Genomic DNA, 17,180 nt, shown 5'->3' on the forward strand with positions numbered 1-17,180 from the left:
CCTTCATGTGCATTAACAAGCAACTAAAAAGGCAATCAATCCTCAACGATCTCCAGGTGACCATTCCAAATGCAATCTTCAACTCTTTATTATGTCATTTTTCATGAACCACCAAACTGCCTTTTCAGCATAAGACTAACCTTGGCTAACATGGAGGCTCTTTAATGACAAAGGTATCTGAGGAAAATTGCCCTCTAAGTTTTTAAATGAAAGTCTTAAAATGTGCCATTTGATTCTGTGCAGTCCAAAGGCATGCAGATTAGATGGATTGGCCATGTTTGTGAAAACTAGGTGAATTAAACATGGGAAAATGCAAAGTCTGTGTGGACATGATGGGCCGAATGGCCTGCTTCCACACTGTAGGGATTTTATGATTTCAATCTGTTCAGGAATATTTTTTCATAATGTTTTCTAGCAGTAAACATCAATGCTCCCAAATTCTATTTCGATGAAACATGTTAAGCGATTGAAAATACTGCTCATTGCTCCATCAAGTCTGTCATCTGTGCCAAAATGATGAGATGTATTAATAACATTTAGGTCTTCAATATTCAATTGCCACTAAGAAAACTAACTGTTCCAAATCCTGAAGGGTTCCTGTATATTAAATAAAGAGAAGCAAGCGGTCTTAGAAAGGTCAATAGGCAGTAGTATTCTTTTTCAATGCCAGCATAGTTTTTAACACTACAACAGAAATTGAATTTTATAAATGTGTGTGCAAGCCTGATTTTGTTAAGTTTGCATGGGTGTACTTGTTTATTCCCCTGAGCAATCCTATGGGAGAGGTAGTAATGTCCCTAAAGACATTCACAAGAGATTAGTTGGCGTTTTGAATCATCTGATGTGGAAATGATTGAAAAAATAATATTTTCACGGGAACGCAGGAATTCAATGTAATCACAAAATGTATTTAAGGGCATTTAAGATGTCAGGAACTCATCACTGCAAACCACCATTGAAGCAAATTTGATCAGTTTTGAAGTGATGTAAGTAATTGCTCAAAACATTGCAGGATGTGGCGAGGGATAGATATTGGGGAAGACCACTTGTGTAAATTTAGTGAACAGAACGGGTTATTTCTGTGCCTTAATCTTCTGTCATTTCAGTTTGGCTTTTAAACGCTGTCACAATCTGCTCCGAGTCAAATGCTCCATTACAGCTTATTGACCATGAAGGAATGGGAGATTATCTGGGGTCTGTATTGAGCATGGTGTTCAGACAGGGGAGAGCTTGACGGTGATACAATTCTGGAGCAGGAATCTGTCTAACTTGCCTGCACTGGGCCAGAGATTTTCTTGTAGGCCACCCTGGAGCAGATGTAAATATAAACTGAAATGCTTCTGCAACGCCTTTGCGATTATTTCAGCCAGTGGTCATTTTAAAGTGTGCATAGTTCCGACTCTACCCTTGGATATCTCAAATTCACATTCAGGATCCAACAACCAGTCTGCTCTCACCCACATTTCTGCATTTAAAGAGCCAAATGCCAATTACAAATGGGTGCTCTTGTCAATCAATAACTGCTTGACCCGATGCACTCATAGAGTCATAGAGATGTACAGCACGGAAACAGTTCGGTCCAACTCGTCCATGCCGACCAGATATCCCAACCCAATCTAGTCCCACCTGCCAACACCCGGCCCATATCCCTCCAAACCCTTCCTATTCATATACCCATCCAAATGCCTTTAAATGTTGCAATTGTACTAGCCTCCACCACATCCTCTGGCAGCTCATTCCATACACATACTATCCTCTGTATGAAAAAGTTGCCCCTTAGGTCTCTTTTATATCTTTCCCCTTCACCTTAAATCTATGCCCTCTAGTTCTGGACTTGCCGACCCCAGGGAAAAGACTTTGTCTATTTACCCTATCCATGCCCCTCATGATTTTGTAAACTTCTATAAGGTCACACCCCAGCCTCCGACGCTCCAGGGAAAATAGCCCCAGCCTATTCAACCTCTCCCTATAGCTCAAATCTTTCAACACTGGCAACATCCTTGTCAGTCTTTTCTGAACCCTTTCAGATTTCACAACATCTTTCTGATAGGTGTCCTGCATTTGGATGCATCAGATCATGAGGTGACGTTTGGAGATACTTACGTTGGGAATTAGCTGACTTTGAGTTAGATCTGTCCCCTTATAGCTTTATTGTTAGTTGTATATGGATTGTGGTTAATTTTACAATTACATTGTATTATGATGGAGAGCATTAATTATGGGGCTTTTGTGCCATGGTGGTAGTATCCCTACTTATGAGCAAGGAGGCCCAGCTTCAAGTCCCACCTGCTCCAGAGGCATTGTAATAACACCTCTAAACCAATTACTTAGAAAAAAAGAGAACAAGAGTGTTGGGAGGGAACTTGTGGTGCAGTGGTAGTGTCCCTACCTCTGAGCCAGAGGCCTGGGTCAAAGCCCTACCTGTATGATCACATTTCTGAGCAGCTTGATTAGGAAAATATCCAGAAGGCATTGGTCTGGTTGCTACTTAAGCAAATATAAAGAGACGCTTAGTGACATATGATGATGGTGGTTGAAATGTTTCTCTTTGTAAATAAATTTAAACAGAGTAAAGATTGGCACTAGTTTCACCCTTCACCAATTGGTAATCAGGATAATATCAACAATACTTCAAATAGTCAAAGCTGGAGCTGGGGTTTAAACTTTTGTGTTGGAAATTTATTTGTAACTTACCCTTTTAATTCTTGTTCACTGAAATGCACACTCAGATCTCATGATAATACAATCCTTGGGGTCCATATTATGACACTCCACAGAGGTGAGACCATGTTATTCCATAGGCAATAATCGGCATGTCACTACTGAACCACAATGAAATTGGCATAGAGGAAGTAAGATCAGAGAGTTGGATGTGTGGCTCAAAGATTGGCATGGAAGAGGTGGGTTTTGATTCATGGGACACTGGCACCAATAGTGAGGGAGTATGGAACTGTACCATCTGTATCGCCCTGGGACCGGTGTACTGGAAAACTGTGTAACAAAGGTTAGACCATGACTTTTAGCAAAGTAGTAGGTAAGAGTATAGTGGAAGGTTCAAGTGAGGAATGATCTGTTCAGTTTAGAAAAAAGGCATTATTGTAGTGATGCAGGCAAAGATAACCAGAGTACAACAGGAAGGAGGTACTTGTGGCCTAGTAGAAATATCCCTACCTTTGGGCCATGTGTTCAAGTCCCACCAGCACCAGAGGTATACAATAACATCTCTGAGCAGGCGAATTAGAAATTAGAAACTACTGTTGTAGTGTACCAGCAAATAAAATCAGAATAGGGAGCATTTGGAAAAAGATAAAATTAAAGTCTTTTTTAATATCTGAATGCACTTGTAACAAGGGAGATGACTTGATAGCACAAATAGTTATATAGGAAGCCCAGTGGTTAGCACTGCTGCCTCACAGTGCCAGGGACCTGGGTTTGATTCCTCCCTCGGCGATTGTCTGTGTGGAGTTTGCACATTCTCCCCGTGTCTGCGTGGGTTTCCTCTGGGTGCTCCAGTTTCCTCCCACAGTCCAAAAATGTGTAGGTTAAGTGAATTGGCCAAGCTAAATTGCCCGTAGTGTTCTGGGATGTGGAGGTTAGGTGCACTAATCAGAGGAAATGTAAAGTAATAGGGCAGGGGAATGGGTCGGGAGGGATACTCTTCGGAGGGTCGGTGTGGACTTGTTGAGCCAAATGACCTCTTTCCACACTGTAGCGATTCTAAGATTCTGAGTGTGATAAGATAACCATGATAGAGACATGGTTGCAAGGTGATTAAGAAAATATCTAGAAAGCATTGGTTTGGTTGCTACTTAAGTGCATATAAAGAGCTGCTTGTCTCTTTATATGTTGGGATCTAAATATCCAAAGGTATTTTGCACTTTGGAAGGACACAAAGAGCTGAAAAGGAGGGCTGGGTAACTCTGTTAATAAAGAATGAATTAGTTCAAACATAAGAAATGGCATTGGATTGAAGGAACATGTATAGAACCAGTTTGGATGCAGATAAGAAACAGCAAATGAAATAATGATGGAAGTGGTTTATAGCAGCCCCCCTACCCCACTCATGAGAGGCATAGATAGAGTGAATGCCACTCAGTCTTTTTCCCAGGGCTGGAGAATTGAGGACGAGCAGGCATCAGTTTGAGGTAAGGGGGAAAGAAAAAAAGGGAACCTGAGGGGCAACATTTTCACACAGAGGGTGGTACACATGGAATGAGCTGCCAGCGACAGTGGTTAGGGTGGGTACATTAATAATATTTAAAAGGCATTTGGACAAATACGTGGATAGGAAAGGTTTAGAAGGAAATGGGCCAAGTGTAGGGACATGGGGTTATTGTGGATGGACACTTTGGTCAGCATGGACTAGTTTGAGCTAAAGGGGCTGTCTCTGCTGTTGGACTCTAGACTTAATGTCACTATGATTATTCAAATTGGCAAAATTAGTCTGGAGGATGAGTTCACAGACTATATTTGGGATAGTTTCTTAGAACAACACATTCTAAAATCAATCAGAAATGGAGTATTATAGACCTGGTTATGTGTAATGAGACAGGATTAAGTAATGATCTCGTAGTTAATGGTACACATGGTAAGAGTGATCACAACATGTAAGAATTCACGTTCTCTTTGAGTGTGAAACATTTGGATCTGTCTGCTTGAACTTAATAAAAGCACTTGCAGAAGTATGAAGACAAAGTTGACTAAAGTAGAAAGAGAAAATAGTGAAAATGTAAGACAATGCAGAAACAATGTAGATATTTGAGGAGATCGTAAGTAACTCTTAATAAAGATGTATTCCACTGAAAAAGTTAGCTGCTATGGAAAGGATCAATGGATGATGAAGGAATGTAATGAAATGGATAGAAAAGACATACATTGCTGCAAAACATATTAGTACCAAAACAGGAGATTGTGAAAATGTTAAAAACTAGCAAAGCATAGGAGCAAGAAATATAAAATTACACAGTAAAAGCTTCTGTAAGTGTACAAAAATGGAAAGAGTAACTAAAGTAAGTGTTCATTCCTCAGAAATGTGAAGGTGAGACTGTGGAATTAATTGTGGGAAACAAGGAAATGGCAGAGAATGTGAACAAGTATTTTGTATCTGTCATCATACTAGAAGACACCAAAACATTTCAAGAATAATAGAATTCAGGGCACAAAAGGGAAGGAAGAATGTGCAACAATCTAGATCACTAGAGAAACAGTACAAATGAAGCTAAGACTGGCAGCTCCCCAGAACCCGGTGCCCTTCATACTAAACTGTTTAAAACAAAGTTTACAGGGAGTGTATGCTTTGATTGGAATCTTTCAACATTCCTAGGATTTTCTAACAGCCCTGGCAGATTCAAAAACCTCAAATGGTAATTGTCAAGAATGGAGGGAGACAGTGCAAGAAATTATAGGCCTGTTCGCCTAACATCCGTTGTTGGGAGAATGCTGGATCCCATTATTAAGGAAGAAGTAGCAGGACAATTAGAAAATCATAATACAATCAGGCAGTGACAACATGGTTTGTGAAAGGGAAAGCTTATTAAGTTTCTTGAGATCTGACAAACAGAGTGAACAAAGGGAAAGCAGCAGATATATTTTCAAAAGGCATTTCGCATGGTACCAAATAAAATGTTACTGACTTCATGATGTTGAGGACGTTATTATAACATGGTTAGAGGATTGGCTAACCAACAGGAAATACAGAGTCAGGATAAATGGGTCATCCTTGTATTTCAAACTAACTAGTGGAGTGCTGCAGGGATCAGTGCTGGGGAACCAACTGTTTAATGCTTTTAATTCTTGATTTGAATAAAAAGAGAAACAATACTGTAGCCAAATTTGCAGGTGATGCAGAAACAGGTAGGAAAGCAAGTTTTGAGGGAGTCATGAAGATTCTTTCAAGGGAGATGGATAGTTTAAATGAGTTGGCAAAAAAGGAGTAAATGCAGAATAATGGGCGAAAATGTGATCTTGTCCACTCTGGCCAGAACAATAGAAAATTAAATGAAGGGTGGCTGTAGAATGCTGCAGTATAGAGGGATCTGGGTGTCTGTACATGAATCACAAAAGCACGCAGTTTCAGCAAGTAATTAGGACACTAAATGGAATGCTGGTCTTTATTGCAAGGGGGACAGTGTTTAAAAATTGGGAGGTCTTGCTGCAACTGTTCAAGCAATTAATGAGACTGCAGCCTGAGTAAAGTGTACAGGTTTAGACCCTTAACTTAAAAAGAGATGTACTTACTTAAGAAATTAATCAGTGCAATTTCATTGGCTTATTCTTTAGATGAAAGGATTGTCTTATGAAGAAAGATTGAGTAGGTTTGGCCTATACCCACTGGAGTTTAGGAGGTTCAGATGTGATCTTATTGAAACATACTAAACCCTGAGAGGGGGCTTAACAGGGTGGGTGCCATGAGGATGTTTCCTTTTTGATTCTCCTGCTCCCTGGGTGCAGCCTGCAGTGCTTTTTCCAGCGCTACACTTTTCAACTCTGATCTCTGTGGGGATGTAGTTCAAAGTATCTGTCAGTTAAGTAAAAAATTGTACAACACCAGGTTATAGTCCAACAGGTTTGTTTGGAATCGCTAGCTTTTGGTGCTTCCAAATAAACCTGTTGGACTACAAACTGGTGTTGTGTGATTGGTATGACAGGGCGGCGCAACATTGAGGGCCGAAGGGCCTGTACTGCGCTGTAATGTTCTATGTTGTACACTCCAGTCCAACACTAGCACCTCCAAATCAGATCTGTCATTTAAATTGGAGATCAGGGCACTTTCCAATGGTCTGCTCCGGTATCTATTTCTTGAAGCCAGATGATCATAGTTGGAGCCTGGAACACCAGAGCCTGGACTAATCCTGTGTGTACAGTTCTCAGGCTTCAAAACACAGATATAAAGCAGTGTTGTGTAAAATCAGCCATTTAATTATTTGTTTGCTTTGATTTTTGCAAATGGCTGTGTCTTAATGCGAGACTTGTGGCCAGATTTGCAAAAATAAATCTTTGGGATACAGGATGTCCCTCAGTTATACTGATCGATGCTGGGTCTTTTTCAGCTATTATATAAATGACTTGGATGTGAGCATAAGAGGTATAATGAGTAAGTTTACAGATGACATCAAAATTGGAGGTGTAGAGGACAGCGAAGAAGGTTACCTCAGATTACAACGGGATCTTGATCAGATGGGCCAATGGGCTGAGAAGTGGCAGATGGAATTGAATTCAGATAATGCAAGTTGCTGCATTTTGGGAAAGCAAATCTTAGGACTTATACACTTAATGGCAAGGTCCTAGGGAGTGTTGTTGAACAAAGAGACCTTGGAGTGCAGTTTCATAGCTCCTTGAAAGTGGAATCGCAGGTAGATAGGATAGTGAAGAAGGTGTTTGGTATGCTTTCCTTTATTGGTCAGAATACTGAGTACAGGAGTTGGGAGGTCATGTTGCAGCTGTGCAGGACATTGGTGATGCCACTGTTGGAATATTGCATGCAATTCTGGTCTCCTTCCTATTGGAAGGATGATGTGAAACTTGGAAGGGTTCAGAAAAGATTTACAAGGATGTTGCCAGGGTTGGAGGATTTGAGCTATAGGGAGAGGCTGAACAGACTGGGGCTGTTTTCCCTGAAATGTCTGAGGCTGAGGGGTGACCTTATACAGGTTTGTAAAATCATGAGGGGCATGGATAGCATAAATAGACAAAGTCTTTTCCCTGAAGTGGGGGAGCCCACAATGAGAGGGCATAGGTTTAGGGTGAGAGGGGAAAGACATAAAAGAGACCTAAGGGGCAACTTTTTCACGCAGAGGGTGGTACGTGTATGGAATGAGCTGCCAGAGGAAGTGGCTGAGCCTACTACAATTGCAACATTTAAGAGACATTTGGATGGGTGTATGAATAGGAAGGGTGAAGGGATATGGGCCGGATGCTGGCAGGTGGGACTAGATTGGGTTGGGATATCTGGTCGGCATGGACTGGTTGGACCGAAGGGTCTGTTTCCATGCTGTACATCTCTATGACTATGATGTGGATTGTGTTGCAGTGTAATAGCCTTGTATATGACAAATGTCATATTATATGTATAGATCAGTGCTGCACTCCATGAGCATAAATTGCTTAGCTTTTCTTTGGCTTATCTTTCAAAATCAAATCCATCTTATTATCCATAAGATTGATTCTCGTGGAGGTTTTTATAATAGATATGAGCAGAAATTGTTGCTTAGTCATTTCTTCATACTGTGTAAGTTTGATAAAACAATTATGAAGTCATAATCAGAACAATTTCTCCACAAAGCTCTTTCAGCCTCCAGGAGACAATTTCCTGTTGTTAAATAACAAAGCAGTGAGATTAAATACCAAATAACATCATTAATTCCAGTGCTTACATCAGACTCTGGTTTTAACCTTTTAGTTCTTCTGAACCTTTAGAATTCTGAAACTTTTTTGTTAACTTGCTGATTTTCTTTTTCGTTCTTCCCTTTTCCTCCACCCTGTTCCAACTATTTTTAAAAAAACAGAGCAAGGATGCTGGCATCAGAACTTTGGTCATGCTGGATGAACAAGGAGGTATGTTTTTAAACATTTCAATGTTTAAATGTGTGTTGTTCTAAAATGGGCAATTTGAAATGTTTTGTTTTGAACTCTATTGAAATTAGTAAAGCATACTTTTTCTCACCATGCTGGGCTACTTGAGAGTGTACTACAGGGTACTACAGATGTTTTGAAAAGTGTGGCACTGGATAATGTTGCATGTTCTCCCCATGTCTGCGTGGGTTTCCTCTGGGTGCTCCGGTTTCCTCCCACAGTCCAAAGATGTGCGGGTCAGGTGAATTGGCCATGCTAAATTGCCCGTAGTGTTAGGTAAGGGGTAAATGCAGGGTATGGGTGGGTTGCGCTTCGACGGGTCGGTGTGGACTTGTTGGGCCGAAGGGCCTGTTTCCACACTGTAAGTAATCTAATCTAATAAGCACAGCAGGTCAGGCAGCATCTGAGGAGCAGGAATGTCGACGTTTCGGGCATAAGCCTTTCATCAGGCTTATAACATCGACTCTCCTGCTCCTCGGATGCTGCCTGACCTGCTGCAGTTTTCCAGTGCCATACTTTTCAAACTCTGATCTCCAGCATCTGCAGTCTTCACTTTCTCCTCCTGCAGATGTTTGTGAGATGGAGCAGTTTAAAAAAAAGGATGTAAAATGGTATAAATGAAATTGTCCGTTATACATAATCATAGAGTTAGTACCTGAAAGGATTAATTGACATCACAAGATAATTTTAGGGTTGGCATAGTAGCTCAGCGGTTAGCATTGCTGCCTCACAGTGCCAGGGACATAGGTTCAATTCTAGCCTCGGGCAACTGTCTTTATGCAGTTTGCACATTCTCCCTGTATCTGTGAGGGTTTTCTCCATGTGCTCCAGTTTCCTCCCACAGTCCAAAGATGTGCAGGTTAGCTGGGTTGCCCCTGTTAAATTGCCCATGGTGTCCATGAATGTGTAGGTTAGCCATGGGAAATGCAGGGTTACAGGGATAGAGTAGGGGGGTGAGTCTGGGTGGGGTGCTCTTTTGGAGAGTTGATGTCGACTTGATGGGCCTGTTCCACTCTGTAGGGATGCTATGAAATAATTTCCATTCATCTGTATATTAGGGGGTCCTCCTGGGAGGAGCTAACCAGCTGTCCATGTACTCATCAGAGTGTGCTCAAATAATTGTTATTTGTCATAGAGTCATAGAGATATACAGCACGGAAACAGACCCTTCGGTGCAACCCATCCTTGCGGACCAGATATCCCAACCCAATCTAGTCCTACCTGCCAGCACCCGGTCCATATCTCTCCAAACCCTTCCTATTCATATATCCATCCAAATGCCTTTTAAATGTTGCAATTGTATCAGCCTCCACCACTTCCTCTGGCAGCTCATTCCATACACATACCACCCTCTGCGTGAAAAAGTTGCCCCTTAGGTCTCTTTTGTATCTTTCCCCTCTCACCCTGAACCTATGCCCTCTAGTTCTGGACTCCCTTACCTCAGGGAAAATACTTTATTTATCCTTACCACGCCCCCCATAATTTTGTAAACCTCTATAAGGTCACCCCTTAGCCTCCGACGCTGCAGAGAAAACAGTCCCAGCCTGTTCAGCCTCTCCCTGTAGCTCAAATCCTCCAACCCTGGCAACATCCTTGTAAATCTTTTCTGAACCCTTTCAAGTTTCACAACACCTTTCCGATAGGAAGGAGACCAGAATTGCACGCAATATTCCAACAGTGGCCGAACCAATGTCCTGTACAGCCGCAACATGACTTCCCAACTCCTATACTCAACACTCTGACCAATAAAGGAAAGCATACCAATCACCTTCTTCACTATCCTAACTACCTGTGACTCCACTTTCAAGGAGCTATGAACCTGCACTCCAAGGTCTCTTTGTTCAGCAACACTCCCTAGGACCTTACCATTAAGTGTATAAGTCCTGCTAAGATTTGCTTTCCCAAAATGCAGCAACTTGCATTTATCTGAATTCAACTCCATCTGCCTATTCTCAGCCCATTGGCCCATCTGACGTAATCTGAGGTAATCTGAGGGAATCTTCTTTGCTGTCCACTACACCTCCAATTTTGGTGTCATCTGCAAACTTACTAACTATACCTCTTATGCTCACATCCAAATAATTTATATAAATGATGAAAAGTAGAGGACCCAGCACCGATCCTTGTGGCACTCCACTGGTCACAGGCCTCCAACCTGAAAATCGACCCTCCACCGCCACCCTCTGTCTTCTACCTTTAAGCCAGTTCTGTACCAGGGTAAACAGTTAAAGTCATAATGTGAATTTAAGTTGAGTCTGATGTCTTGGAAGAGGTCATAACGTATCTTAGAAAGAAAGTAATTAGTTATTAAATAATATGTAATAAATATACTAAGACTGAACCTGGTTTTACTTAAGATTTCAAGTGGGCATCCCACCCCAACTGTCTCAACTAATTCAAGAATGATTGATGACAATGAATTTACCCAAGATGTCCCAAATGGTTCCAGCAGACGTAAAACGTATACCAGAAAACATACTCCTTTGAATTCTAAACTGTACATAAGAGGACCCGATTTTAACTCTGCATTTTGTTTGAGTTAAAATCAGGCCCTGTCTATAGATATTACAATGAGTGTTCCGTCTATTGCTATTGTTAGGCTGCGTTTCCAACTTTATTGACACCAAGGGGGATTCTGAAATAGCTTTGGCAGACAACCTGCAGAAATGTGTCGTTTTAATATTGGCAGAACTTCAACCCCAACTCTCAGAATATATATGATAAGGGGTGAGTGCCACATTTTTCAGGATATTTCCAAAGGAACCTTAAGAATCCACAGCCAAAAAGACATCAGAGGTGAAAGCCAACACTTTTGATCAGTCAGCTCATTCTCAGGAAATGCCACAAACTATTGGAGCCCAGACAATATGAAATTTACTGAGGTTTGAGAGTCTACATCCTGCAGGTTCACTAACATGAGGGACTACAAATTGGGTTCTGATTAACACAGTGCAGTTTGTGGAGTAGACAGCATAGGTGTGTTCAAAATTATGTAAAGGTAGGGGAGGAGAGAGAGAGAGAGAAGTAGAAGTAAAAACAGGGAATGCTGGAAAAGGTCGGTAGATAAGGCAGTATCTGTGGAGACACAGAGAGAGAGAGAGAAAGAGACAGAGAGAGAGAGAGAGAGAGAGAGAGAGAGAAGCAGGGCTAATGTTTCAGGTCTGTGACATTTCATCAGAATAAATGTTGTCTGACTTGTGTGTTTCCAGTATTTTCCAATTTATTTCAGATTTCCAGAATTCACTGTACTTTCCTTTTGTTGATAGAAGCAGCACACTTTTAGCAGCAGAGGCGTATCGAAGGATGGGTCATCAACCCAAAAATAAAGGGGCCAGGTTAACTTTAACAAACATCTGTGGGTTTAGATAAGCAATGATTACTTACCTGTTCAGATCCTTACCCATTTATACCACTTTGGATTTTAACTTGCATCTTTCCACAATTCTGGGGCGGGGGGGGGGGGGGGAGGCGAGGTTTATTGGCAGTGGTCAAACAAAGAGTCTATAAATTTAAAATGATCCATGAGATCCTGATTGCGCTTTAAGTCAGGAAATCAAATTATCTTTCCTGCTTAAAGCTATAAGTCATGATGTCTATCTCAACTCTCCCGGTTCTCTAGTAAGTTACTTTTGCATTGACTGCGTTGTTCAGCTCCTATAACCTTGGTTTGATGCTTGCATCTGTAACAGCAGTCATGAGGCTCAACATCGTCCAGGGCAAGGCAGCTTACTTCATCTGCATCTCATCCACCACTTTGAGAATTCACTTCCTTTTCCTTCCATCCACAGGTTGGCAGCAGTGTGTAATTTATGCAGCACATTACCAAGGCTCCTTCTATAGCTTCTTTCAAACCCATGACTTTGACTGCCAAGAAGGGCAAACACGGCAGATCCTTGGGACCAAAACTCCCCGCAACCATGCTCCATCTTGATTACAAAGCTTCTCTGGATCAAATTCCCTCCCAAACAGCATTGTGGGTACACCTGAAAACCCTCATGGACCTCAACGGTTCAAGATGCCAGCTCACCAGCACCTTTTCAAGAGCAATGAAGGATGTGCAAAAAGTGCCAGTGATACCACATACCATGAAAATATATGGAAAAGAAATTCCTTTCCCATGTTCATTGCCACCGACTCAACCGCCCCATCTCTCATGGCCTCTTCACTCTGCATCTAATGATCATGAATCAGCAACCACTTGCTTGTACTTCCCACACCACACATACACCCTACCCTCTTTCAATATCACTTCCTTCTGCATTTCTCCCTGTGCTACAGATTGAAAACCTACCTCTTTCATGATTGTGCATTGTTCCCCAGTCCCCTTGCTAAATGGCACAAAATTACATTCAAGCTTTAAAAAGTTATTTCTGGACTTTCATAGGCTTTTTCAAAACGGTGCTTTCCCTCCCTGTGCTGCTCTTCTGGTTTTGGGGATGTGGTATAAAGGTTCTGAGAGGGGTGAAGATGAGGCAAGTGTGAGTTATCTCTGGGGTCAGTTTAATAGTTATTCAGGAGGTAAGCTAGGTAATGAGTAGTCTAAAAAAATTCCTCGGTAACTATTTCACCAACTTTAGTTTGAACATTCAAAGTCTCCAAATTAAATGGAGACTTTCAGAGGTTCCCAGGCATAGGAGAATCTTCAATTTCCTTCTTTGGTGTATTCAACAATGGGAATACTGCAGGATATATATGCAGCACTTCTATCTATACTGGATTAATGATATCTGCCCAGTGGAAACTCTGGTCCATTACAAGTTGTTAAATAAACATTATAGTAGAGCAACTAGTTACAGGGTGTCCCTGTACCCTCAGCAACTCAGCTCCTCAAAACTAAAGTCTCTTAAAGATAAAAATATACATAGAACATATAGCAACTTATACATAGAATCCCTACAATGTGGAAGCAGGTCATTCAATGCACCAAGTCCACACCAACCATCTGAAGAGCATTCCACCCAGATCCCACCCCCACATTCTATCCCAGTAACCCTTCATTTCCCATGGTTGATCCATCTAACCTGCACATCCCTGGATTCTATGGGCAATAAGCTGAGCATCTTTGGATGGTGGGAGGAATCCAATGCAGACACAGAGAGAATGTGCAAACTCTACACGGACACTCACCCAAGGGTGGAATCAAACCCAGGTCCCTGGTGCTATGAAGCAGCAATGCTCACCACTGAGTCACCATGCTGCCCTCATGAGGATAAGCATATTTTCCCTCACTGTGGAAATCAAATGATGCTGGCCAAAAATTGCATGACAAATGGGTTTCTGATATTTCAATGGAGTAGGTGTCCCATTTCAGCGATCAGGGAATACAAAATGCCACTGATCTACAGCGCTTCCCCTTTTGAAGTTGTTTGCTGGGAAATCATGGAGGACCATCTCCTTGTTCTCCCTCTTCTTTGCCTTGTTCCCCTTCATGTCTTCTGCTTTCTTCTCCTGCAAATGTACTGGGGCATAAACAAACTGATAACTGACTGTGATGGCATGTGGTCTCCCACTGGATGTCATGTAGATGGTGAGGATGAAGGAGTGGGACTCACCAACATTTAAATGGAAAGAGTACCAATTATAAAAGCAAATCTAGTCAGGCACCTACAACAATGACACCAAATGTCAAGTGCGTCTGTGAAACTATAACACGTCATCACTCAGCAATGCAAATAGGATTCCAAGCCAAGTGGTGTCATTGACACCCAGTGAACAAGCCATGTGGCAGTAAGGCAAAATATACCAACTCGATTGTAATACAGTGTGCAAGCTTGGAACAATTTAAGGCAGAAGCTCTGATCTACAGCCGTTGAACATTTTGTTGAAAATGCATTTGACATGAACCTAACTCAAATAAGATGTGAAAATCTCAAAACGTACATCGAGTGTTCTTCAAACTGCTGAAGGCCAAGTTAATTTTTTTAAACAAATTAGTTGGATATTGCGTTTGAGCTGCACTTTACCTGTATTTCAAAATTGGTGGAAAACTTACTTTCCATTGCAATTTACATTTCAGTAAAAATGGTCCAATTGACAGAGAAACAGAGAGAGAAAGAGCAGGAAAGAAAGGAATTGAGTATTTATTGATCACTTTGCATGTCCTCCAGACACCACACAGTGATTCGCAGGCAATTAAATTAATCCTGAAGTGTAGCAAGAATACAAGCCAACTGCTGCCTATGGCTGTACTAGTCTGAAAACAATCTCATTTTGGAATTTGGATTTTGGAAGCGAAGCAGACTCAGTTCTGGTTAGCACTTGGATGGGAGACTGCCTGGGAATGCCAGATATTATCGAAAAAAAGGCACTAGTGGCACATTGGTAGTGTCCCTACCTCTGTTCTAGATGGTCTGGGCTCAAGTCTCACCTGCTCCAGAGATGTGTCATTACGTGCCTAAAGAGATTCATTTTCAACAGTGCAGTACAGGCCCTTCGGCCCTCGATGTTGAGCTGACCTGTGGAACCAATCTGAAGCCCATCTGTCCTACACTATTTCATTCTTGTCCACATGCCTATCCAATGACTATTTACATGCCCTTAAAGTTGGTGAGTCTACTACTGTTGCAGAGCATTCCATGCCCTTACTACTCTCTGATTAAAGAAGCTGCCTCTGACATCTGTCCTATATCTATCACCCCTCAATTTAAAGCTATGTCCCCTCATGCTAGCCATCACCATCTGAGGGAAAAGGCTCTCCCTGTCCACCCTGTCTAACCCTCTGATTATCTTGTATGTCTCTATTAATTCACCTCTTAACCTTCTTCTTTCTAACAAAAACAGACTCAAATCCCTCAGCCTGTCCTCATAAGACCTTCCCTCCATTCCAGGCAACATCCTGGTAAATCTCCTCTGCACCCTTTACAATGTTTCCACATCCTTCCTATGATGCGGCCATCAGAATTGTACACAATATTCCAAATGCGGCTACATCAGAGTTTTGTACAGTTGCAACATGACCTCATGGCGTCGAAACTCAATCCCTGCACCTCTCTACTTCACTTTCCTAACAACATAACCTGTGACTCCCTTGAGGAGCATAAATCTGCCTGGCCATTGAACATTCATTTAAGGAATTGAAGAGACCAGGAAATTAAAGTGAAGAAAGGACAAAAGGGAAAAAAAAGTGGTAATGAAGTAAGCTGAAGAGATTAAATGACAAAAAGTGGGCGGTATTGGGATGGATGAAAGACAAAACATAAACACAGTTGCTGTTTATAATGAGTTTATGTGTTTACTCAAAGCGTCATGATTTAAAAGTTTTGCATTTTTGGCAGGAAAGATATCTGCAAAATTAATTGCCACTCGTAACAGAAACTCAGTTAAGTAAACCTTAAACCATAAAATTCCATATCCTAGTCACAAAGACAGTCATGATTTTGTTTGAGCCAAATAAGTAAAACTTGTGCATTGCAATCCTGAAATTTTTTTTATATAATGACTGCAAAAATTATTAAGTGCAAAATTCGTCATAGTCCACTTGGCTCATAGGCATGTCTCTCCATCACAGAGAGACAGTTACTTATACATAGGTTGAGAGGCACGACTCCCTAAGCGTGGGATAAAAATAATTAACTCCACATGTTCGGGTGCAGCTGGCACTATTGTGCATTGCGTGATAAAAATGGAACTTGTTCAAAAACCCTTTGATGGCATTTTGATTCTGGTAGAGGTAGTATGCATTTATATTTATTGGAAACTCAATTTACAGCTTTTGGAAAATAATCTGATAAAATGAGGTAAGTATGCATTCAGGTTGAAATATGTTTGGATACTACACATAACATTGTGTTCTTTAGACGAATTCTACAAGAATAATAGATTTTGCGGAAGGATTATGTTGGAAGATTTAATCTTCTTCCCATCCAACTATCCCATTTTACCCTCTCTGATTTGAATGCAAGGGGATGCTGCTGGATTTGAAGTACTCAGGATTAGTGATTATAATCTTCTTATTCTGCACATTAGTCCCACTGGCTGTTACGACTTTTAAATACATGTATCAGGTCATTGTCTCAGCAGTTGCAACTCATTAAGGTGCAGATCCAAGACAAACTCTGGCTGGTCAATCAATATAGCCAATGGGCTATCCAGCAGTCTTGTGGATGACTGGTTAGCTCTGTTGGGTGGATGGCTGGTTTGCTACACAGAGTGCTACACCAGTGTGGGTTCAATTCCAGCACTGGCTGAGGTTGCCTTGAAGGACTTTCCTTCTCAACTTTTCCCCTTGCCTGAGTGTTGTGCCCCTCATGTTAACCCACCACCAGACATCCCTCCCGAACTAGGACTATGGTGACTTTACCTCTACTCCCTTGTGCTTCAATGAGCTGTCAATGCTTAATACTGACAGAAGGAGGCACTTTTGAGAATTCTTCTGAACTCTGCGTGGGCTTTGGTTTGAATGGTTTATGATCACAGTGGCTGCAGAGCCTATTGCCTATTTGCTTCTCTGTTCACCTTTCACATTAATACTATTGTGAAGTACTTTTTTGAGAGCCGTGATGAAAAATATCAAACTGAGGCAGTATATTGTTTCTTTGGATCTCTGAGGTGGTTGGTCTTGTCTTGGGACTTGTGTGACTTTTCATTAAAGTTTCTATACCTACTGTCAT

The 17,180-nt window shown here is 41.5% G+C and overlaps 1 protein-coding gene across 1 annotated transcript in view; it reads left to right on the forward strand.

Moving 5' to 3' along the window:
- Nucleotides 1-17,180, forward strand: part of LOC132819527 (synaptosomal-associated protein 25) — a 128,974-nt gene that overhangs the window by 93,787 nt on the left and 18,007 nt on the right. The window contains exon 4 of the mRNA XM_060831083.1: nucleotides 8,505-8,553. Within this exon, the coding sequence (XP_060687066.1) occupies nucleotides 8,505-8,553 (49 nt within the window). The remainder of the gene's footprint in view (nucleotides 1-8,504; nucleotides 8,554-17,180) is intronic.

This window comes from Hemiscyllium ocellatum, chromosome 10 (assembly GCF_020745735.1).
Source record: "Hemiscyllium ocellatum isolate sHemOce1 chromosome 10, sHemOce1.pat.X.cur, whole genome shotgun sequence".
In the NCBI taxonomy this organism is placed as follows: domain Eukaryota; kingdom Metazoa; phylum Chordata; class Chondrichthyes; order Orectolobiformes; family Hemiscylliidae; genus Hemiscyllium; species Hemiscyllium ocellatum.